The 23830-nt window shown below is 41.3% G+C and overlaps 1 protein-coding gene across 1 annotated transcript in view; it reads right to left on the reverse strand.

The window, feature by feature from the left end:
- LOC132303192 (cyclin-dependent kinase E-1-like) overlaps positions 1-23830 on the reverse strand; it is a 97943-nt gene that overhangs the window by 68425 nt on the left and 5688 nt on the right. Inside the window, exons 3-10 of the mRNA XM_059800352.1 lie at positions 19849-19952; positions 19709-19751; positions 19461-19559; positions 9033-9102; positions 8796-8890; positions 8622-8655; positions 8462-8546; positions 8245-8322 (exon numbers count right to left, since the gene is read on the reverse strand). Coding sequence (XP_059656335.1) covers positions 8245-8322; positions 8462-8546; positions 8622-8655; positions 8796-8890; positions 9033-9102; positions 19461-19559; positions 19709-19751; positions 19849-19952 — 608 coding nt within the window. The remainder of the gene's footprint in view (positions 1-8244; positions 8323-8461; positions 8547-8621; positions 8656-8795; positions 8891-9032; positions 9103-19460; positions 19560-19708; positions 19752-19848; positions 19953-23830) is intronic.

Here is a 23830-nt window from a genome sequence, read left to right on the forward strand (position 1 = left end):
TGGGGCTACTAGTGAGAAGCTGGGGGTCTCTTGCAAGGGGAATAGTGAACAAGCCTTGGCCATTCTTCAAGCTACTGTTGAGGGGAGAGAGGGGGGAGATGATTCAGTTTTCTAGAAGGAGAAGCAGGAAGAAGAAGAACCTTACTCCAGGAAGAGGGGAAAGGGAGTTAAGGAACTTGTGTTTTGATATGAACTATGACGGAAAGTTTGCGGGGGAGAAGGAGAGGGGAAGTGGTAAGGGGGGAGGGAGAGGTAAGGGGGTGATGGGGGCGTCTGTTTCCTCATGAAGCTACGAATTCTATCCTGGAATGTCCGTGGTCTCAATGATCCGGGCAAGCGGAAGGTGGTGAAGATGGCAGTTAGAAAATGGGGGGTGCATTCGGTGTGCCTCCAAGAAACAAAGATGGACTCTATGACGGAGAAAGTGGTTAGGAGTTTGTGGGGGAATCGATTTGTCGAGTGGGAGGCGCTGGATTCTGTTGGAGCTTCTGGTGGTATTCTCATTATGTGGGATAGGAGATGGATGGCTAAGATGGAGGTTTGCAGGAGGAGATTTTCTTTGTCTTGTGCTTTTGTTTTGGAGGAGGATGGGTTCTCTTAGGGTTTTTCTGGGGTGTATGGGCCGGTTGATGATGGTGTGAGGGATGGGTTGTGGGAGGAGTTGAGTGGGGTGAAGGGGAGGTGGTCTCTTCCTTGGTGTGTGGCCGGTGATTTTAATGTGGTTAGGTCACCGGCAGAGAGATCTACAGGTGGTTCGTGGACTCAAGCTATGATGCATTTTTCTGATTTTATTGATGGTCATCAGTTTATTGATCTTCCTCTTGAGGGAGCTTCTTTTACTTGGTCCAGCGGGAGGGAATCGCCAACTTTTTCTCGGCTTGATAGATTTCTGATTTCCGGTGACTGGGAGGAGAAGTTCCCGGATGTTGTTCAAGCTGTGCTGGCTAGGGTTACGTCGGACCATATCCCCTTGGTTTTGGATTGTGGAGGTTTGAGATCTCGTTGCACTCCTTTTAGATTTGAGAACATGTGGCTTTGAGCGGATAATTTCCAGGTTTCTTTGCTTTCTTGGTGGGAGGAGAACCTGGTGGTGGGTACGTCCAGTTTTATTCTTGCAAGCAAGCTTCGACTCCTGAAGAATAAGCTCAAAAGGTGGAATGAGGAGGAGATTGGGAATTTAGAGTGGAGGAAGAATAGGGCTTTGGCTGATATTGCCGAGATCGATAGAATGGAAGGGGAGGGTGTTCTTTCTGAGTCTCATCGCTCTAGGAGAGCAGCTTGTCAGGTAGAATGTGTGGAAATTGCTCTATCGGAGGAAATCTCGTGGCGCCAGAAATCTCGGGCCTTATGGCTCAAAGAGGGGGATAGTAATATCAAGTTTTTTCATAGAACTACTAATGCTCATAGGAGGGGCAACCATATTGGGCGACTGTGTGTGGATGGTACGGTCTTGTCTACAGAGGAGGAGGTGCGAAATGGTATTGTCTCTTTCTACCCAAGGCTTTATTCTGAGCCTCTTCGATGGAGGCCAAGGCTTGATGACCTTCATTTTGACTCTATTTCCGTTTTGGAAAGGGATGGGCTGGAGGTTCCTTTTTCGGAGGAGGAGGTGCTGAAGGCTCTCAAGAGTTGTAATGGCGATAAGGCTCCAGGCCTCGATGGTTTTACTATGAGATTTTTGCTGGAAAGTTGGGAGGTGGTTAGGCTTGAGATTATGAGCACTTTTCATGAGTTTCATTCCATGAGGAGATTTGAGAAATCACTGAACGCATCCTTTATTGCCCTTATTCCTAAGAAGGGTGGTGCTTCTAATGTCAAGGACTTCAGACCAATTAGTCTGATTGGGTGTATCTATAAGATCATTGCGAAAGTCCTTGCGCTTAGGCTGAGGGAGGTGCTTGATGGAGTTGTTTCTGAGTCTTAGAATGCCTTTATTGGGGGTAGACAGATTCTGGACTCGGCTCTCATTGCCAGTGAATGCGTGGATTCTAGACTTTTTAGTGGTGTTCTTGGTGTTCTTTGTAAGCTGGATATCGAAAAAGCCTACGATCATGTCAGTTGGAATTTCCTGTTGTATCTGTTGGAGAGGATGGGTTTTGGTGCGAAATGGAGGAAATGGATTACTAGATGTGTTTCCACTGTCAGATTTTCGATTTTGGTTAATGGGTCTCCTACGGGATTCTTTGGTAGTTCTCGAGGTCTGAGGCAGGGGGACCCTCTTTCCCATTTTTTGTTTATTATTGTTATGGAGGCCCTTGGTAGGCTGATGAGAAGGGCTGTGGATTTGGGGTTTATTAGGGGTTTCAAGCTCGGCCCTGAATTGGTTCAGCAGATGGAGATTTCTCACCTTCTTTTTGCGGATGATACTATTGTTTTCTGTGAGGCAGAGGTGTCCAAGTTGCAGTATTTGAGATGTGTTTTGGTTTGTTTTCAGGCCGTCTCTGGTCTGAAAGTCAATGTGGGTAAAAGTGTGCTTGTCCCTATGGGGGAGGTGCAGGATGTGGATTCTCTGGCTGCTGCTTTAGGCTGTGGGACGCGACGCTTCCCTATTTCTTATTTGGGTCTACCGCTGGGAGACTCAGCAAGGAGGGTGGGAAGTTGGGACCCGGTGATTGAGCAGGTCGAGAGAAGATTGGCTGGTTGGAAAAAGCAATATCTCTCCAAGGGTGGAAAAGTCACGTTAGTGAAGAGTGTTTTGTCAAGCCTTCTAACATACTTTCTCTCGTTTTTTAGGATTCCAGCCTCTATTGTGGGAAGACTGGAGATGCTCCAACGGAATTTCCTTTGGGGGGGACGTGGGGAGGAGTTTAAATATCATCTTGTCAAATGGGATCAGGTTTGCAAGCCTCTTCAGCTTGGTGGTCTCAGAATTAGAAGACTGGCCCCTTTTAATAATGTTCTTCTAGGCAAGTGGCTTTGGAGGTTCGGCAGTGAAAGACAGATTATGGAGAAAGGTCATTTCTTGTCGTTTTGGGGAGGAGAGAGGGGGGTGGTAAGCTAGGCATGTTAGGTCTGCTTATGGTGTGGGGGTGTGGAGGTCCATTGGGAAGGGGTGGGATGAATTCTCCAAACACATTAGATTCAAAGTTCGGGATGGAAGATTTGTCAGGTTTTGGGAGGATTCCTGGTGTGAAGATAGGCCTTTGGCTCTGTTGTTTCCAAGATTGTTTAGGATTGCTGTGGACAAACATACTATGGTTGCTGACTGCTATCGTCTTGATAGCGGGACATTGTCTTGGGATGTGCGATTCAGGCGACCTTTTCAGGATTGGGAGTTGGATGATGTCACTGGCTTGTTGGCCCTTTTGTATGGACAGGATTTGGATGGCACTGGTGTGGATTCCTTGTTTTGGGTGCCTTCTTCTAATGGGACATTCTAAGTCCGGTCATTGTTTATGCGCCTCTCTGAGTTTCATGGGTTGCCCTTCCCGTGGAAGACGGTGTGGCTCTCTAAGGCACCCCTTAGGGTGGCCTTTTTTGTGTGGGCTGTAGCTTGGAGTAAGATTCTGACTTTGGACAATTTACAGAAAAGAAGACATATCATTGTTAATCGGTGTTCTCTTTGCAAGTGTTTTGGGGAGTCCGTATATCACCTTCTGTTGCATTGTCCTGTTGCTTATGAATGTTGGAGTCTTTTGCTTGGTTTGTTTGGCATTCACTGGGTCATGCCTCAGACTTCTCGAGGATTGCTAGATATCTGGAGGGACCAATGGATGGGGGCTCAGGCTAGAGACTTCTGGAGGGTGACCCCTCTTTGCGTTTGGTGGAGTCTTTGGAAAGAGCGGAACAGAAGATCTTTCGATGGGAAGGAGTCCTCTAGTGGAGAGCTGAAATTTTCTATTATTTGTACCCTTTTTTGTTGGGGTTGGGGGAGAGATTATTCTTCTTTAGAGGACATTGTGGACTTTTTGGGTTCTTTGAGTTCATAGATTCTTTTTGTGTATATCTCGGGACGCGTTCCCCTTTTGAACGCTTTCTAATACATTTTACTTATCAAAAAAAATGATTATTTGGAAACATCGGCAAGTTAGATATTCAGTTCGCTGTGACCTGTGGGTGATAGTGAGATGGAAGTTATAGATGATAGATAAGTATTCTGTTTTTGTTGTACTGAGTTTTTTTTCTTTTTTCTTTTTTTTTTTTTTTTTTTTTGATAAGTAAGACAATTGTATAGAAGCGCTCAAAAGGGGAGTGAAGCCCAAAAGAACTACACAAGACCAAAGAGGGCCTTTAAACTTTCAAAAAGAGTCCAAAAAATCAACAATCCTCTAAAGATGTATAATTTCTCCCTACAACCCAACAAAAAAGAGTGGAGAAAATAGAGAACTTAAGCATAGAAAAAGGATTATCCTTTCCTTTGAAAGATCTCATGTTCCTCTCGAGCCAAATACACCACCAGACACACAAAAGGCGTAACCCTCCAAGCATCCCGGACTTCGACCCCCACTATACAACCTCTCCAAGCCTCAATTAACCCTCTGGAGGATCTGGGCATGACCCACTGAACCCCAAACAAACCAAGCATCAAATCCCAATAGTCCCTAGCCATGGTGTAGTGCAAAAGGAGGTGATCCGCCGTCTCTTTAGCACGAAGGCACATGCAACAACAGTTGACCACCACCTGATTCCTTTTCCTCAAGTTATCCCGTGTCAAAATCTTCTCTAAAACAGACGTCCAAGCAAAGAAAGCCACCTCGAAGGGGGGCTTGGAGCGCCAAACAGCCTTCCACGGGAAAAAAGCCCCTGGCACCTCCGTAAGACACCTTTAGAAAGATCGAACATCAAAACGACCCTGAGAAGCAGGGGCCCACACCCAACCATCAGAATGTCCACCCATGATCTCCTGGCGATACAGCAATTCCAAAAAACCAATGGCGTCCTCAATCTCCCAATCCTGAAAATGCCTCCTGAAGTGAACATCCCAAGACGATCTCTGGCGATCAAGCCGAAAAACAGTTGACCACCATGGCCTACCTATCTGTGGCAATCCTGAAGAGCCGGGGGAAAGCAAGAGCAAGAGGTCGATCCCCACACCAAACATCCTCCCATAAATTGATCCTCCTACTATCCCTAAGTTGAAATCTAATGTGTTTGGAAAAACTAACCCACCCCTTCCGAATGAATTTCCAAACCCCCATACCCCCTGGAATACGCACCTCAATAGAGCTCCACCCTCCTCTATTCTCCCCAAATCCTCCTACCATCCCTAAGTTGAAATCTAATGTGTTTGGAAAAACTATCCCACCCCTCCCGAATGAATTTCCAAACCCCCATACCCCTTGGAATACGCACCTTAAGAGAGCTCCACCCTCTATTCTCCCCAAATCTACTCACTACCACCCTCCTCCAAAGCCTATGCCTCTCCATCCAAAACCTCCAAACCCACTTCCCAAGGAGAGCCTTATTAAAAGGCACCAATCTTCTAAAGGCCAAGCCTCCGATCCGAATCAGCCTACGCACCTGCTCCCAGTGTACCAGATGAAACTCCCCCCCCCCCCCCCCCCCCCCCCCCCCCCCCCCTTAACAAAAAAAAAAAAAAAAATTCCATTGCAATCTCTCAATCCTCTCAGCCACAGAAAAGGGAATCTGGAACAAAGAGAGGAAATAAGTGGGAAGGCTTGAAAGGGTACTCTTTATCAAAGTGCCCCTTCCACCCTTAGAGAGGTATTGCTTCTTCTATCCCACCAGTCTCCTCTCGAATCTTTCCACAACCGAATCCCAACTCCCCACACACCTCGAGGATGATCCAAGGGGTAAACCTAAATAAGAGATAGGAAAAGAACCAATACAATATCCAAGGATATCTGCTAACGACACGATCTCAGGGACCTCCCCAACCGGCACCAAAACAGGTTACTCTTTATCAGAGTGCCACCCTTGGAGAGGTATTGCTTCTTCTATCCCACCAGTCTCCTCTTGAATCTTTCCACAACCAAATCCCAACTCCCCACACACCTCGAGGATGATCCAAGGGGTAAACCTAAATAAGAGATAGGAAAGGAACCAATACAATATCCAAGGATATCTGCTAACGACACAATCTCAGGGAACCGGCACCAAAACGCTCTTCCCCACATTCACCTTGAGCCCGAAGACAACTTAGAACCAAATCAAAACACATCTCAGATATCTCATCTGGGACACATCCGCATCACAAAACACTAAAGAGTCATCCGTAAACATCAAGTGGGAGATCTCTAACAGATTAGTAGCATCCCTGCCCACCCTAAAGCCTCTCAGAAAACCCAAGTCAACAGCCCTCTCAATAATCTACTAAGGGCCTCCATCACGATAAGGAACAAAAAAGGCGAAAGCGGATCCACCTGTCTCAAACCCCTCGAACTAAAGAAGAAACCCATCGGAGCTCCATTCACAAGCACTGAGAAGCGAGCATTGGAAATACAAAATTGAATCCATCTCACATCAAACCCCATCCTCTCCAACAGATAGAGAAGGAAGCTCCAACTCACATGGTCGTATGCCTTCTCAAAGTCCAATTTACAAAGAACACCAGGAACCCCACTACACAATTTGGAATCCACACATTCACTAGCAATAAGGGCTGAATCCAAAATCTGACAGCCTCCAACAAAAGGATTCTGAGAGTCGGAGATAACCCCATCCAAAACTCTCCTCAATCTAGAAGCAAGGACCTTGGCTATTAACTTGTAGATGCTCCCCACCAAACTGATAGGACGAAAATCCCGAACATCCGACGCCATTATTCTTCTCTTTTTTCTTTTATGCAAAAGCAAAAGCAAAAGTTTTGCCAAACGAGTCTGTTAACAACCATCTACTCCAAAAGGCTTAAGCTGTCAGAGATGATGTAACTTTAATATTTAAATCCTTCAACACGCCCCCTCATGTGTGGCCTTCTTTTGGTCCAACACGTGTTTCAATTTTAAATCATCAGGGGTCAAACCTACCATCCCAAGTTCGTAATTTCTGGAGGGTTACGCCTTTTGTGCATCTAGTGGTGTTTATAGCTTGAAAGAAATAGAAAATCCGTCGAAGGAAAGGAGAATCCCTATAGGAATTTTAAATTTCTCCATTATAAGTTCCTTTTTTTGTTGGGTTCTAGGGAGAAATTGTAAATCTATGGAAGAGCTTGTTGATCTTTTGGACTCTTTGAGGGTTTAGTATTTAGCGTTGTGTAGCTTTCGAGGGATGCGTTACCACTTTGAACGCTTTTTATACAATCTTTACTTATCAAAAAGATAAAAATAAAAAGTTATTTAAAATTAGTCAATTAGCATAACAAGACCTATTGTTAAAATTGGTCAATTAACTTGGCAAGACCTATTCACCACTCCTTAAGATCTAGATCATGGGCCTTGCACTACTCTCTATCAGAGTCCTACATCCCTTAGAAACAAATGGACAGAGGTGTTGCCACTTTCACACCTTATAGTAACTATACACCAACGAGCCCACTAATGATGATACATCCTTGTATAATATCATGTGCACCAAATATTTACTTGATGGAACCTATATTACATAGGCTCAAATACGTATGTGAAGTGTGAAAATGTGTTCAATATTTTTTTAATCCTCAAATGTTAGGACAACATGTGCATGAAATGTTCAACAGTTGAATACAGGTACATATACTAAAAAGGTAAATGAGGTAAAAAGTTGGTGAACAAAAAATTATTTATTTGGGTGCATTCATTTATTGTTAGGGAGGTTTAAAATAGAATTTCACTAAGGTAATCCACAAAATGCACCGATGATCTAAGCCAATAGCAACTCCAAGTAACAAAGGATAAAATAGATCACAATCTTAGCCACAAACTCACATTTCCAGGAAGAATATAACATAAGGTTCTAATTTGAAAGAGTTGCGAGTTTTACAATAGGTACTCTCCCCCTCTCTCTCCATATGTGTACATATACAATATTGGTGAGAAGAACCTAAATAGAAATACTAAATACTTACACATTACACTTTTGTTCCCACTAGTCATTCTCCTGGCAAATAATAATAATAATATTCTAAACTAACTCTGTAAATCATATGTGTAAAGCGAAGAAGATATGCTGTATTTCTTTCTCCTAAGCAATTCACATTGATGTGTAAAACTCCCATATGATGAAACAAATTTATAATATCGCAAACATTTCAATTTCAACTGCAGTTATAATCATGCTAAAAATGTGTAGTAGTCAAAATTTATAATCAAAAATTAATAATCACGTAGTAAACATAAAATTATCATAAACTTAAAAGATGACACGTACTCCAGCATCTTTGAGAGAAGATCATATGCAGGACTTTTAGAAGATAAATGAACAACACTATAAAGTCCAGGATTGTCACTGCCAGGAGCATAAAGCAAATAAAAGGAAAAAAAATCAATCAATTGGAAAATAAAAGCAAATAAAGCCTGGTAAAAACAACAAAATCCCTGTAATATATAATCAAACGTATAGATGAGAGAAATAGGAATGGACTAACTATTTACGTCCTTGAATGTGTTGAAGATCTGATTGCCAGTGTGGAAGATTCACAAGTGTTGGCCACTTCTCTTGGGTAGGATGACCTAATGAGATCGCTGATGGTAATATAGTTCAAAGCAAATAAAGAACGATTATAATCACCATTTTGACTTCCTTACCTAAAACCTTAAATATTTTGTCTAGTTGATCAAGCTGCAAAAGTGGCAATTCATATTAGAAAACAGAATAGCTGTCGCATATGCATATAAGAATTACTAGTGAAAACTTGGGACGAAAACTTAGACAGGGAAGCAATATCACTAAAGAATGCCATATCAGAAATTCCTATCTACCTGAAAAGGGTTTGGTGTGGCTTTAACTTCTTGCCCTTGAAATAGAGGCTTCAAAGTTAGAAGCTCGGCAAATATGCATCCAACAGCCCACATATCTGATTGCAACTTTAAGGAAATACAATAATTTTAATTTAACCATTAGTTTCACATTTCTTTTATGTCATAGGAACACACACTGAATCATAAAACAACCCCACGATATTTTGAAAACAACGCATTATTTAGTGCCAAGGATACCGACAGCACTAGTATAATGCTTCGCCCCGAGGAGCAATTCCGGGGCACGATACCAAATGGTTACCACAACCTGCCAGTAATTGTAAATACAAACATATTTTACATAGAAGTAAAAATCTCTTATGAATGTACACAATCAGTACCAAATAACCAGCACACAGAACAACTCTACTAAAGTAGCCAAAACTTTTATTACCATACAACTATATTTAGTGGTCATGGCACCAAAACCTTATATAAAAAAGAGAAGCAATATTTAATCAGAATCGATGAAACTCTATGAGGTCAAAAATTCAATATAGCATATCAGACTCTTCTTGAGAAGTTAGGTACTGGTGTTGACTCCCAATTAAATATAGCATATCAGACAATTCTTAATTTCCTTTTCTTTTCATATCCACCGATTTATTTCTTTTTTTTTTTTGATAAGTAACGAATTTAAGTTATTTTAAATCTGAATTGGACAATTGTGCCAACTTCCATGACTTGGCAAGATGCCAATAATTATGCAGCACTGCAAAATGCCAAGAATAACAGCTCCAAACTTCATTGCCCACGAATCAGGTAAAGCAAGCACCAAGAGAAAGAGATAAACCACAATCGGATAAGGGATAAGCCATATTTTTAAAAAGTTAGTGTTGAGATTTCCAAAAGGAGCTCAACTTGTTCCTGCATTTCTGCTTAGCAGGGAAACTCGACTACATAACTTACTGTCATATGCAAATTTCAAGTTAGGATCACCCCACAGATAGGAACGGCAACCGGGTGGGTTTCGGACAGGGGAACCATTTGTTGTCAGGGGCTTATTTGTTATTACTTATATAATGTTGGAGCTTATGTGTAATTTCTGAAACTTGTTAGTATAAATAGAATGTGATGGAAGGATGAAAGTATTCTTTCATTCTTTTTCTCTCATCATCCTCCTCTTTTTCTTCTTCTTCTTATACTTTACTCTTGATTTGATTATATCTTAAAGTCAACATGGTATCAGAGCATGATTTGTAAAGCTCTAGGTATGTAGTTGAAACCCTAGGGCAAGTTTGTGTAAACCCTAGTGGGTGTGAAGGGTTTTGAAATGATTCCAAGATGGGATTTGTTTGCAAGAAAGTAGTGTTAATCACATCCACACGTACCACGGATCCTGGTATAGTCTACTTTGTTGCTTTCTAGGGTTTGTATGGTGACTGTGTGGTCACTTTTTTATGCATCTCAGAAGACGGAAATCTTTCTAGTTGAAGTTTGTGTGTTAGAGAGGTGGTACTCTACGTATTTTGTTGCTACTTTTGTTTCTGAGGATTGCATACCCAGAAATTGTTTGATAAAATGTTTGGCTCAGAGGTGACTTCAAAAGAAGCTGGGTCTTCTCCTAGTCTGACTCTAGTATTGGGAGGTAGTAGTGATCACCATCCAAGCCTTTGTATTACCACTTTTAGGCTGGATGAGACGAACTATATGGAGTGGGCTCAATCTACTCATATGCATATCACTGGTCGTAGGATGATCGACCATATCGAAGGGACTGTCACGTATCCCTCCAAGAATGATCCAGAATTCAAAGAGTGGACTGCAAATAATGCACTAGTCATAACGTGGTTGTTGTAGTCAATGCAGCCACAGATCAGCAAAGGGTTTATGTTTGTGAAAACAGCTAAAGAGCTATGGACGGCTGTGGAAGAGACGTGTTCCTCGGCTGGTAATTTTGCAAAACTGTATGAACTCCAACAACATATTTCAAGATTCAAGAAGGAAAACCAAACTCTTGCTACATATTACCACACTCTACGTGGTAAATAGGAAGTGTTAGATCACTACCAATACTACATACCTGTGTGTGCAGCTGATGTTAAAGCATTTCATGCTATGGTAGAAAGTAAACAAATCTATGAGTTCTTGGGTGGTTTGCATCCAAGATGCGAGCATGCTAGATACAAGTGTTAGGCAGGTATCCAGCCCCTACTTCTATTAGAGATGTGTTTTCGTATATCCAGGCTGAGGAGAGTAGAATGAAGGCTATGTCTGCACCGGCATACACTAGGCCTAAGCCAGAAGTACCATTGTCTAAGAGGTCTACTGTTACCACACAACAATGGAACAAACCCAATCCTCCAAAAGGAGGGAAGCAGGATGATAAGTGAAAATTGAGGTGTGATCGTTGTGGGCGTACGCGCCACACTAGGGAAACATGCTGGAATCTACACGATCGCCCTACTCCAACTCCTGTGCTCATCGAATGGTAGGCCAAGGCCTGGTCCATTTAGGGGGTAATCTACGACACATACAGCGTGAGACTGCTTCTACTGGTCATGCCTCTTCAGGGCCACCGAGTTCTTTATCTAGGGCTGAACTTGATGCTCTCCGACATCTATTAGCACAACATGCCTCCATTTCCACCTCTAACTTCTCTCAGACAGGTACCTCTCAATCGGCACATCAGGTTTCCACATTATATGGTGGGCCACCCTAGATGATTGATTCAGGAGCCACTGTTCACATGACTAGTATGACATCTGATTTTTCTTCATACAGTTTATGTTCTGGTAAGGATAAGGTTAGAGTGGCTGATGGCACCTTCACCTCCATTGCAGGGAAGGGCACTGTTTCTACCTCTCCTAATCTTACCTTATCCTCTGTTCTTCATTGTCCCAAAGTTTATCAATAACCTCCTCTTTTTGTCAGTTACATTACAAAACGCTTGAATTGTAGTGTAACCTTTTTTCCATCTCACTGTGTGTTTTAGGACTTGGACACAGGGAAGACCATTGGAAGTGGACATGAGGATAATGGCTTGTATTTACTGAACACGTGTGGAAAGATCTAGGCTGAATTGTTAGAAAATTAGTTAGGGAGGATTTTTAGGAATTATCCATAGTTAGATAGTAGACTTTTTTTAAATTATAATCTATATATATCTTTTCCTTAGATAGAATTTGTAATACACTTCTATATATATAGGCCTGTAAACTAACATATGATATATGAAAAGAAAATATCATAATTTATTCTTTTTCCCCTTTGTGTTCATGGTATCAAAGCCGCCCTCACTAGGACGGTAAATTACTCCATTGTTCTGCTCATTATCCGATAAAATTAGCAAATATTCATCGTTAATTCTGGTCGTTTATAGAATTATAAAAGACTTATTCTTCTATTTCTCTTCGTCGTTTCTGGACGATTTCTTTGGTTAAATCCGCGATGTCTGGAATCTCCACTGAGGAAGTTTTGGTCGATTCTTCAAATGCTCGGAAATCCCAGATCACTTCATCCGGTTCAGGTGACAACCCAATCCTCCAAATTACCACTCATCGGCTGAATGGACAGAATTTTCTACGGTGGTCTCAATACGTAAAGTTGTTTGTCCGAGGGCGGGGGAAGATTGGTTATTTAACTAGTGCAAAGCAGGCCCAAAGGAAGATGATCCAGCATATGCCGTTTGGGATGCAGAAAATTCCATGATTATGTCATGGCTAGTGAACTCCATGGAATCGGAGATAGGCCAGACATTTATGTATCTCTCCACTGCCAAAGAATTATGGGACGCAGTAAGTGAGACATACTCAGATTTGGGCAATTCCGCACAAGTCTATGAAATTAAAACAAGAATCCAAGAAACAAGACTAGGAGATCAGACTGTTACAAAGTATTACAACATATTACAAGGTTTGTGGCAAGAACTTGACCTTTTTTATGATTTTGAATGGAAGTGTGCAGGTGATAGTGCCCAGTTCAAGAAAACAGTTGAGAAGGATCGTGTTTTTGAATTTTTGGCTGGACTCAATGCTGCGTTAGACGAAGTGAGAGGACGTATTCTAGGCAAAGAGCCACTGTCTACCACTAGAGAAGTCTTCTTGGAAGTTAGGAGGGAAGAAAGCCGCAGGTTGGTGATGATGGGAAAGAAATCTTCTAGCACTCATAGTGAGAACTCTGCACTCAATGTAACAGCCACTGAAATGGCAACAGCTGTAGTTAATCCAAAACCAACAAATCACCCACAGCGGAAGATTGCATAGAAAACCAAGATCTGGTGTGATTTCTGTAACAAACCAAGGCAAACGAGAGAAACATGCTGGAAACTACATGGAAAACCAGCAAATTGGAAGGTAAGCAGATTTGGAGACGAGAATGGGAGTGGAATGCAGGCTACTACTGAAACCGAGACATCTCCATTTAGTAAGGAGCAGCTTGATCATCTCTCCAAACTGCTGAACCAAACTCAGGTTTCAAGTGTCTCCTCAGGTTCTCTTGCCCAAAAAGGTAGCTCTTTAAGTGCTCTCACTAGTTCTTTAAATCCGGCACCTTGGATCATTGATTCTGGTGCATCTGATCACTTGACTAGTTTATCACATTTGTTTAGTACATATTTTCCAAATTCTGGTCACTTAAAATTTGTATTGCTGATGGTAGTTTGTCTCCGGTTGCAGGAAAAGGTTGTATAGTTGTCTCAGAAAACCTCGTTTTAAAATCTGTCCTCTATGTGCCTAACCTTTCATGCAATCTTTTATCAATTGGTAAACTCACCAAAGATTCTAACTGTGTTGTCAAATTTCTTGATTCTCACTGTGAATTTTAGGACCTATATTCAAGGATGGTGATTGGCAGTGCTAAGATGGTTGAAGGACTCTATTATTTTGATAATGAAATCTTCAAGAGTGGACAAGCTCAAGCTGCAGGTAGTAGTGATATTTTTATTTCTATTAAAAGTCAAATAATGTTATGGCACTATAGGTTAGGCCATCCCAGTTTCTCTCACTTAAAACATTTGTTTCCATCCCTGTTCAAAAATTTAAATCCTTTGTTATTTCAATGTGAATCTCGTCAATTATCAAAGCATCATCGTGTTTCTTATCCTTCTCATTTATATCAAGCATTCAAACCATTTTATTTGATTCATAGTGATGTGTGGGGGCCTTCTCGGGTTACTAATATGACTGGAACTAGGTGGTTCATCACTTTCATTGATGACCATACTAGAGTGTGTTAGGTATATCTTTTGAGAGAAAAATCTGAGGTTGCAAGAGTGTTTAAAGAGTTCTATGCCATGATTGAAAACCAGTTTCAAACCCGGATTCAAGTATTTAGAACCGACAACGGAAAAGAATTCTTTAACTCTACTCTTGGTGATTTTTTGAAAGAAAATGGTATTTTCCATCAATCCACTTGCTTTGATACCCCACAGCAAAACAGGATAGCAGAGAGAAAAAACCGCCATTTACTTGAGGTTGCTAGGGCAATAATGTTCACTATGGGGGTTCCTAAATATCTATGGGGGTGAGGCTGTTGTTACAGCTTCATACTTGATCAACAGAATGCCAACTAGGGTGTTGAAATTTGAGACGCCCCTAAATAGCTTGCTGTCAGTTTGTCCCCATATTAGGATCTTCACCTCATTACCACTTAAAGTGTTTGGATGCACTGCTTTTGTACATGTTCATACACGGGACCGTTCAAAACTTGATCCTAAGGCTGAAAAGTGCGTGTTTGTTGCTCTCCTAAACAGAAAGGGTATAAATGTTATAACCTCACCTCTGAAAAATTATTTGTGAGTATGGATGTGACCTTTTTTGAGACTCAACCCTATTTCACCAAAAATACTCTTTAGGGGGACAGTAATGAGAGGGAAGACCATTTTTGGGAAGTATTGGGCTCTTTACCATTGCCGAGTGTTTCACCAAACTCTACCTTACTTACTAAACCCACTATGTCAACCTCTCCGAAGCCTATTGAGTCAAACATTATAGACTACACTTCAGGGGGAGAACCACTTCGAATCCAACCTCAATCTGAGCTCCGTGTTTACTCTCGAAGAAGAAAGAATCAAAATAAAGAGCACCAACCTACTACCTGCCAAGAAAATTCTCCGGATAAAGGCAACTTGCATGAAACAGGTATTTATGTCTCTAATCCATCTTTAATTCCTGAAACCAGCAATGAAGAGAGCCTTTCTCATGACCTTGATATTCCTATTGCACTTAGAAAGGGTACTCGCTCTTGTACCATGCATCCTATTGCTAAATATGTGTCCTACCATATATTGTCTCCAAATTATAGAGCTTTTACCACTAATCTCTCTAGTGTTTCAATTCCTAGAACTATGCAGGAGGCCTTGAATCATACTGAGTGGAAGGCAGCAGTTATGGAAGAGATGAGGGCTCTTGATAAGAACAAAACTTGGGAGATTGTTGAGTTGCCAAGGAGAAGAAGACCGTAGGCTGCAAATGGGTGTTCACGGTCAAATATAAGGCTGATGTAATATTGAGAGATACAAGGCGAGACTCGTAGCTAAAGGCTTCACCCAAACATATGGAATAGATTACCAGGAAACCTTTGCCCCGGTGGCAAAGGTAAATTCCATACGGGTGGTGTTGTCTCTTGCTGCAAGCTTGAGTTGGCCATTGCAGCAGTTAGATGTAAAGAATGCATTCTTAAATGGTGAGCTAGAGGAAGAAGTGTTTATGAATCTACCACCAGGATTTGAAAATGATTATGGAGCTGGAAAGGTGTGTAAATTGAAGAAATCGCTATATGGTTTGAAACAATCACCCTGAGCATGGTTTGGTCGATTCACTGAAGCTATCAAGGGTCATGGATATCGTCAAAGTCAGGCTGATCACGCTCTGTTCTACAAACATTCAAGTGATGGTAAGATAGCCATACTTATTGTTTATGTGGATGACATAATCTTGACCGGAGATAATAAAAGAGAATTGGAGGATTTGATGTCTTTTATTGCAAAGGTATTTGAGATAAAAGATCTTGGAGCTTTGAAATACTTCCTAGGAATGGAATTTGCCAGATCCAAGAGAGAGATATTTGTCTCTCGAAGGAAGTATGTGTTGGGTTTACTTATGGAAACAGGTTTACTTAGCTGCAAACCAGTGGAAACACCTATGGAGCCCAATTTAAAGTTGCAGGCAGCAAGTGCAGAAAAAGTGGTGAACCGAGAGCAATTCCAAAGGCTGGTTGGAAGACTCATTTATCTTTCACACACTCGGCCAGATATTACCTTGGCAGTGAGTGTAGTGAGTCAATCTATGCACTCACCAGGAGAAGAACACTTTGAGGCAGTCTACCAGATTCTCAAATACCTAAAGGGATCACCTGGAAGAGTTTTGTTGTTTGAAAACCACGGCCATCTAAGGATTGAAGCCTATACCGATGCTGATTGGGCAGGTAGTGTGACGAATAAAAGGTCTACTTCCGATAGGTCTGGACGGAGTTACGGTGCGTGTGGGATGTGACTCAAAATTTCAGTTGAGTCAGGAGGCAGCGGCAGTGTTGGTGAAGGAATTGAGAATGTACAATGGTTTGAAGGGACTGAACCGTGTGCTGGATTTGGGCACAAATACAGTAGGGGAGGATTCTGAAGGGGGTTTTGGCTCACCTTTGGCTTTCAATGGGCCTGAGGATTCGAGTGGTGGTGGTGACAGATTAGGAGGAGGGGGTAGTGACAGGAATGTTATGGAGATGGTTCCATGTGAGGATTCTACCTGCTTGGAGATGCAACCGTTATGTGTTCTAAGGCCGGAGGGGGGGAGGGAGTTCTCTGCAATAGGTTGTGAAAACAGGGGGGTGGAGTGGGTGAAGGATAACATCAAAAATGTGAGCAGTATTTTGGGACTATCTTTTCAGCCAGATGAGGAGTAGGCTCGTTTGGTGTTGCATTCAATTATGGAGGGAAAGAATGGGGAGGATGCTGGGAGTTTGTGAACAGGTAGAAAGAAGAAGCGATTATTCCCGTGGAGGGGGGAAGGAAGGTTCGAGGCCTGATTTCTTATATTAATTATGAGGGGAAGAATGGGATGGGGAGGGAGAGAAGCAATGAGAGAGGAAGAGGGAGAAGGAGAGGGGAGGGGTCATTTACTGGTTTTTAATGAAGTGTCGCATCATTTCGTGGAATGTCCGAGGGCTTAATGATTTGGACAAAAGAAAGGTGGTCAGATTGGCAGTGAGGAAATGGGGTGTTCATGTGGCATGCTTACAGGAGACGAAGATGGCGTCTATTTCGGATAGGATGGTTAGGAGTTTGTGGGGTGGGAGGTTTATTGAATGGGAGGCGTTGGATGCTGTTGGGACGTCTGGGGGTATTTTAGTGATGTGGGATAAGAGATGGGTGTCAAAAGCGGATGTGTGGCGAGGGAGATTTTCCATATCTTGCAGTTTTAGTATGGAAGAGGATCGGTTTCAGTGGATGTTCTCGGGTGTGTATGGTCCAGTGGATGATGGGGAGAGGTATCTTTTATGGGAGGAATTGGGATCTGTTGGGGATCAGTGGAGTCTTCCTTGGTGTGTGGGGGGAGATTTTAACATGGTTAGATCCCCTTTGGAGAGAGCAACAGGAAGAAGATGGACTCAGGTACAGTTTTCAGAATTCATTGATGGCCAGCATATTCATGATTTACCGTTGGAGGGTGCTTCTTTCACATGGGTGAATGGCAGAGAGTCTCCTACGTTATCACGCCAGGATAGGTTTCTTATTTCAGGAGATTGGGAGGAGAAGTTTCCGGATGCAACTCAGGCAGCCTTGGCTAGACCGACATCGGATTATATTCCTTTAGGGTTGGATTGTGGTGGATTAAGGTCTAGAATGACTCATTTTTGTTGAGAAAATGTGTGGCTTAGGGCGGATGATTTCCAGGGGTGTGTGAGGTCTTGGTGGGAAGGGAGTCTAGTGTCTGAGAACCCGAGTTTTATTCTTACTAGAAAGCTTGGGGTGCTGAAAAAATAGATAAAAAGGTGGAATGAGGAGGTATTCGGGAATCTCGAGTGGAGGAAGAGTAGGGCTTTGGCGGAGATTGCAGAGATTGATCGCCGGGAAAGCATGGGTGGTATTGATGATGAGCAGAGAAGTAGGAAAGCGGTGTGCCAGGGTGAGATTGCTGTGTCGGAGGAGATTTCGTGGCGACAGAAAACTAGAGCATTATGGCTTAAGGAGGGGGACAAGAATACTAAGTTCTTCCATACATTGGCCAATGCTCATACGAGGGGCAATCACATAGGGAGGCTTACTGTGGATGGGGTGGTTTTGAGTAGGGAGGAAGATGTTTGTAGGGGGATTGCCCGATTCTATCAGAGGTTATTTACGGAGCCTGTGTCTGCGAGACCCCGACTGGATGGACTGTATTTTGATAGGATTTCTGAGGTGAACAGGGAGGGGTTGGAGATTCCGTTTTTTGAGGAGGAAGTGCTGAAGGCGTTGAGAAATTGTAGTGGGGATAAAGCTCTGAGTCCGGATGGTTCACTATGAGGTTTTTGTTGGAGAGTTGGGATGTGGTCAGGGGTGAGGTGATGGGAACATTTCATGCTTTTCATATTCAGGGGAGATTTGAGAAATCTTTGAATGCATCTTTTATAGCGCTTATTCCGAAGAAGGGTGGAACTGTAAGGACTTTAGACCTATTAGTTTGTTGGGATGCATTTATAAACTAATAGCCAAAGTTCTTTCTTTGAGGATGAGGGGTGTTTTGGATGAGGTAATTTCGGAATCTCAGAATGCCTTCATAGGGGGGCGTCAGATTTTGGATTATGTCCTTATTGCAAGGGAGTGTGTGGATGATAGATTGAGGAGTGGGGTTCCAGGGGTTTTGTGTAAGCTGGATGTGGAGAAAGCTTATAATCATGTTAGTTGGAGTTTTTTGTTATACTTGATGGCAAGGATGGGTTTTGGGGAGAAATGGAGGAATTCGATTGAGTTCTGCATTTCTTCAGCGAGATTCTCGGTGTTGGTGAATGGGGTCCCGACTGGTTTTGATCGGTTTTGAAGAAGAATGAAAAAATCAGTTGAATTAGTGATATGTTCTCAGATATCCTTAAAAAGAAAAATAGAAGTTCATCGGTACAGTTCTGGAAAATACATTTTATAAAAGGAATTCGTTTCATGTTTAAGACCAAAAGAAGTATATATACATATATATATATATATATATATATATACACACATATATGCAAAAAAAGAGGAAAATCATATCCCATTCACATATTACACTGCTTTTGGTGCACTAAATTAAATATTGTGTGTAAAATAAATAAATAATAAAAAAGAAGCAGTACTAATAGATGAAATGATTTATGATAAATTAAAAAGACAAATCCTAAGGCTGTAATAGCAAGCAATACAATAATATTGGAAAATTATCTTGCATAGTGACAAAGGGATATAGCATCACATGTAACAAAACAACACACCAATGAACAGTTGTCATTGCATGGTATTCAAAAGAAAACTATATGGATCATAAAATGCAAGTCAAAGATCAACCTAATTAGTGAAATTTGAAGCATTTGAAAAACTAGTATTACATGATGTATATTATGCAACAATGCTCAAACAAATTCTATCTTCCTACATCATCTAAATATATAAAAAATGAGACCATGATGCAAAATAGCAGATGAGCTAAAGAACATAAAATAAAATAAAAATATCCATCCTACCCCATTTTCAGATAATGGCTTCAATGGAGCTTGATATATTCTAGCAAGACCAAAATCAGCAATTTTAGTAACTCCTTGTTCTTCTCCCTCTCCCATAACCTGGTCAGTGAAAGTTCACAAGAACAGGACAATGTGCATGGGTTTAATCAAGGAAAAGGAAAATTTACTGCATTATATTTAATGAAAATTTATAGAGATATTTGATATATAAGAATGACAACAATTGGGCAATGATATCAGAACTGGACCAAGATATTTGACGGCTTTAGATCTCTATGTATAATCCAGTTACTGCACAGAAGTCCCGTAAACACAAATGTAAGTTAATGATAATACTGGCACAATAAAACTGAAAAGAACCATCAGGATTGCAAAAAGTAAACTTTACCTGTGGAGGTAATTCAGCCCATTAAGCAACTGCCATAGCAATGATTTGACGGTATACTGATTGATAGCATGGTTAACCTTGTCTCTGTGATGTCTGATGATTTCCTGACATGCCCGAGAAGGAAGAATTGGTCAAGTTACTTTCAGTAGATTAAAAGCATGGCTACATCTACAGTGCTTCTGCATAACTTTTGGAAATAAAGCCACTCAATGCCAAGAACTTGTCAAATGCATGAAGGACAAAAAAAAAAAAGTTATAGTATCCTAAGTTCTTTTTCTTGCCATATTCAAACACACTTTCTAGTGGTTGAAAATGTTGCCTCCATTGAATAGTGAGCCTCAATGAGACTTCGCATCAACAAAACAATTTTTTTAATGAGTACGCATCAGCAATACAACTTGAGATTGCTAAAAGAAAATTTCAAGCATACAAGAATAAGGAAGAGTGCATTAAAGATGAGAAACACAAAACAGACATTAACGTTTCCGGGGAGTCCTCTAGACACGTTCTCAGATCCTGGGGCTTTACTGAGAGTTATCATTTACACTCAGGCATTCCGTACCTATCAATCTGACCAGCCAATTTGCCAATATCCCTGTGTTCTTGAGATGGCAGGCAAGTGCTGCCAACAAACAATAACAGTATTCCTGCAGGCTCCTCCAATAAATCCTGCTCTTCTACCAGACTCCCAACCTCCGGACTGTCTCATTGATACGAGGATATACCCATCTGTTTGCTCTAGCTTATTCAATAATATGCATTGCATTTCAGGTCTGAAATACAGCAGTAATCCCTATTTGCAGCAGCAAATCCTCTGGCAGCAGCAAAAGTTAAAGAGTTGCCTTCATATACCCTGTTGCAGAGTATTCTTCACCCTATGTGGCTGTTTCTGTACGTCTTCCCTTACACAGCGACTTAGCTGAAGAGGTCTATAGGAGCAACCACCTGGGTTTGTTGCTCAGGGGGAGTATCGTCACAATGTTTGTCGCCTAAATATGGCCCTGTACGGATTGAAACAATCCCAAAGGGCTTGGTTCAGAAAATTCTCTGAGGCAGCATTAAAATTTGGTCTTAGCAGACGCCAAACAGATCATTCAGTATTTCACCAACAAACTGAAGCAAGTTTCATTTTTCTTGTGGTGTATGTGGATGACATTGTTATCATAGGTTATGACTCTGAGGGCATTACTAAGCTGAAGTTGTTTCTGCAGCATCGGTTTCGCACTAAAGACTTGAGTAAACTCAGATATTTTTTGGGCATTGAAGTTGCTAGATTTAAAAAAGGTATAATTTTGTCTCAAAGAAAATGTGTTGGACTTATTAGAAGAAACGGGTTTGTTAGGTGGTCATCAAGTTGATGTTCCTGCGGATCCACAAAACTCTTGGTTGATGAGAGTGATTTATTTTATTCCCATGGCAGATACCAGCGACTGGTTGGTAAATCGATTTATCTCACCATTACTCGGCCTGATGCAGTTAGTGTTGTCAGTCAATTTATGGGAATTCCTAGGGTGCCTCATTGGAATGCTGTTTTCAGATTATCCGATATCTCAAGCGAGCTCCAGGTCTCGGGTTATTGTATAGATCGAATGGACATCTCATGATGGAAGGTTTTACAGCTGCTAATTGGACTGGTTCTTCCTTCGATAGGAGATCTACTACGGGATATTGCACTTTTGTGGGAGATAATCTTGTTACATGGAAAAGCAAGAAACAGATGGTGATAGCTCGGTCTAATACTGAAGCTGAGTATAGGGCGATGGCCCTTACCTTAGTGAGTTAACATAGTTGCAACATTTTCTTGACGAACTTGGTTTAATAGTCAAAACTCCTATCCGTTGTTCTGTAATAACCAAGCAGCTCTTCACATTGCCTCCAATCCTGTGTGTGACAAGAGGACCAAGCATATCGAAGTCAACTCTCACTTTATTCGAGCTAAAATATTGAGTGGAGGCATCTCTACACTATTTGTTAAACCTGAAGATGATATGTTTACTAACGCTCTAAGTTATAATCTGGAGCTAAGTGCACTAAACACTAAACTATGACCCGATTGCAATAAACCCCCTTGAACTAAAAATAACCCCATGAACTATATGATTGTTGCACTTTAGGACAATCGGTTAACGTAACAGAAAAAGTAATTTACCTTTTTGCCCTTAATTTGAACTACAACGTCTCTTTTATTTTCCAACTTGATATGCTGATGTGGCAAAGCAATCCTACTAACCAATTAAAAAATGACAGCACATCATAATCTTATCATAAAACAGAGAATGTATACAATACTTGCGGTTGTCTCTATTTCTGGAGCCAAACAATCCTTCCCTTCTGTTATTCGCGCGAAGCTCTCACAAACTGTATTTATATATATATATATATATACCAAATTGTTCCTTGCTAACTTGCAAAGAGGATTCTGTCACAGCCATTCGACTCTTCCCCAAAACTCTTTTACTGTCAAGATCGATTTCATCCATTCATTTTTCTTTTCTTCAGATTTTATTGTTTCTCTCATGGAAAAGTTTGTATTGGAATAGAAAAATTAGAGTTTTAATTTTTTTCATCTTATACAAAATATTATCCCATGAGGGTTTTAATTTTTCTAACCTAAATTAAAGGTTGAATGGTGGTGGCGGAGTGGCAGAGGTGGGCGTTAAGTGAAAGACCAGAGAGAAAGAGAGAAGCACTACAAAATTTGTGGGATGGAAAGAGCATTCCCATATTCACTTGGAGAGTTCTTGTCATCAATTAGGGATTTTTAATTTTCTGCATATATATATATGGTGGGTATATATATATATCCATCATCTTGCGGATGGTTTGTTGACCAATAAAATGACAGAAAATAGAACACTTTGTTGGTGAGAGTCTTGAATTTCTAACAGGATAGAGCATTGAGGTGGTAGAAAAGATAGCTCTGATGTTTTGAAGAGTACTAAGAAAGAGAACACTCTGCTCAGAGAGGGATCGCCTCTGCAGACATTCCGATCAGTAGCTTGGATGAGATAGAGTCAGCAGTGTGGTTGTGTGTTTGATTGTGTCACGGGAAGAAAGAGAATGTGCTGCAAATGAGCTGAAAACATGTACACAAAATCTAAATTTGGTTCTTGCAAATGAAAATGAAGATGCAGAAAGAGATAGAGAGAGAGAGCTAAAGATGAAGAAAGAGAGATCATCAATGGTTCGATTTGGGGTTTCTTCAATATGGCCTCACAATTCTTTGCTGAGAATGATTTTATGGTTTCTTCAATTCGGAGATTTTCGTTCAAATATATATATACATATATATGGCGCGCGTGTGTGTATATATATATGGTCTAACAGTCATAAGGGTATATCTAGGATTCCAAATTTTGGCAAAGGCACATGGTCACGTGCCTCCATTTAACGTTTAAAACGAGACCGCAAGTTAACGGTTTGGAATTTTTTGCAACAAGCACCATAGTTCAGGGGGTTAAGTGTCTTTTCCATAGTTCAGGGGGGTTCTTGAGAAAGCGAAGAAAGTTCCAGAGGGTTTAGTGCACTTAACCCTATAATCTGTGTTACCTGGACTTGTCGTCACCCGCGAGGGTGTCCATGTTGACACAACACGAGACGGACATGAACACGGGATATGGGTCGAACCTTTCATGTTGTCTATTGGACACGGCTGTTGACAACGCAGGGTGTTAAGAAGCTCTTAATCAAAAATGGTGGTTGGAGTTTGGAAATAGGGCTTTGAAAGGAAGAAGACGCTTCCTTCTCACGCATATTATGCATAAAATAAAGGACCTGCCGGAGCGTGTTATTCATTTGCATATTATAACTTCTTTTTTTTACTGATGACCAAACACGCATGTAACCTTATCAAATATATCATATGTGTGGGAAACAAATTAACAACTGTAACCCACAAAAGGACATAAAAGGGCGAAACAATGGGCATACTAATGTTTATATGGGTAACCTCACAGGCTGTGTAACCAACAATTCTTATTTA

Source organism: Cornus florida, unplaced genomic scaffold, assembly GCF_030987335.1.
Source record: "Cornus florida cultivar Cherokee Brave unplaced genomic scaffold, ASM3098733v1 CherokeeBrave_3.0.0_Hap2_Chr04, whole genome shotgun sequence".
NCBI lineage: Eukaryota > Viridiplantae > Streptophyta > Magnoliopsida > Cornales > Cornaceae > Cornus > Cornus florida.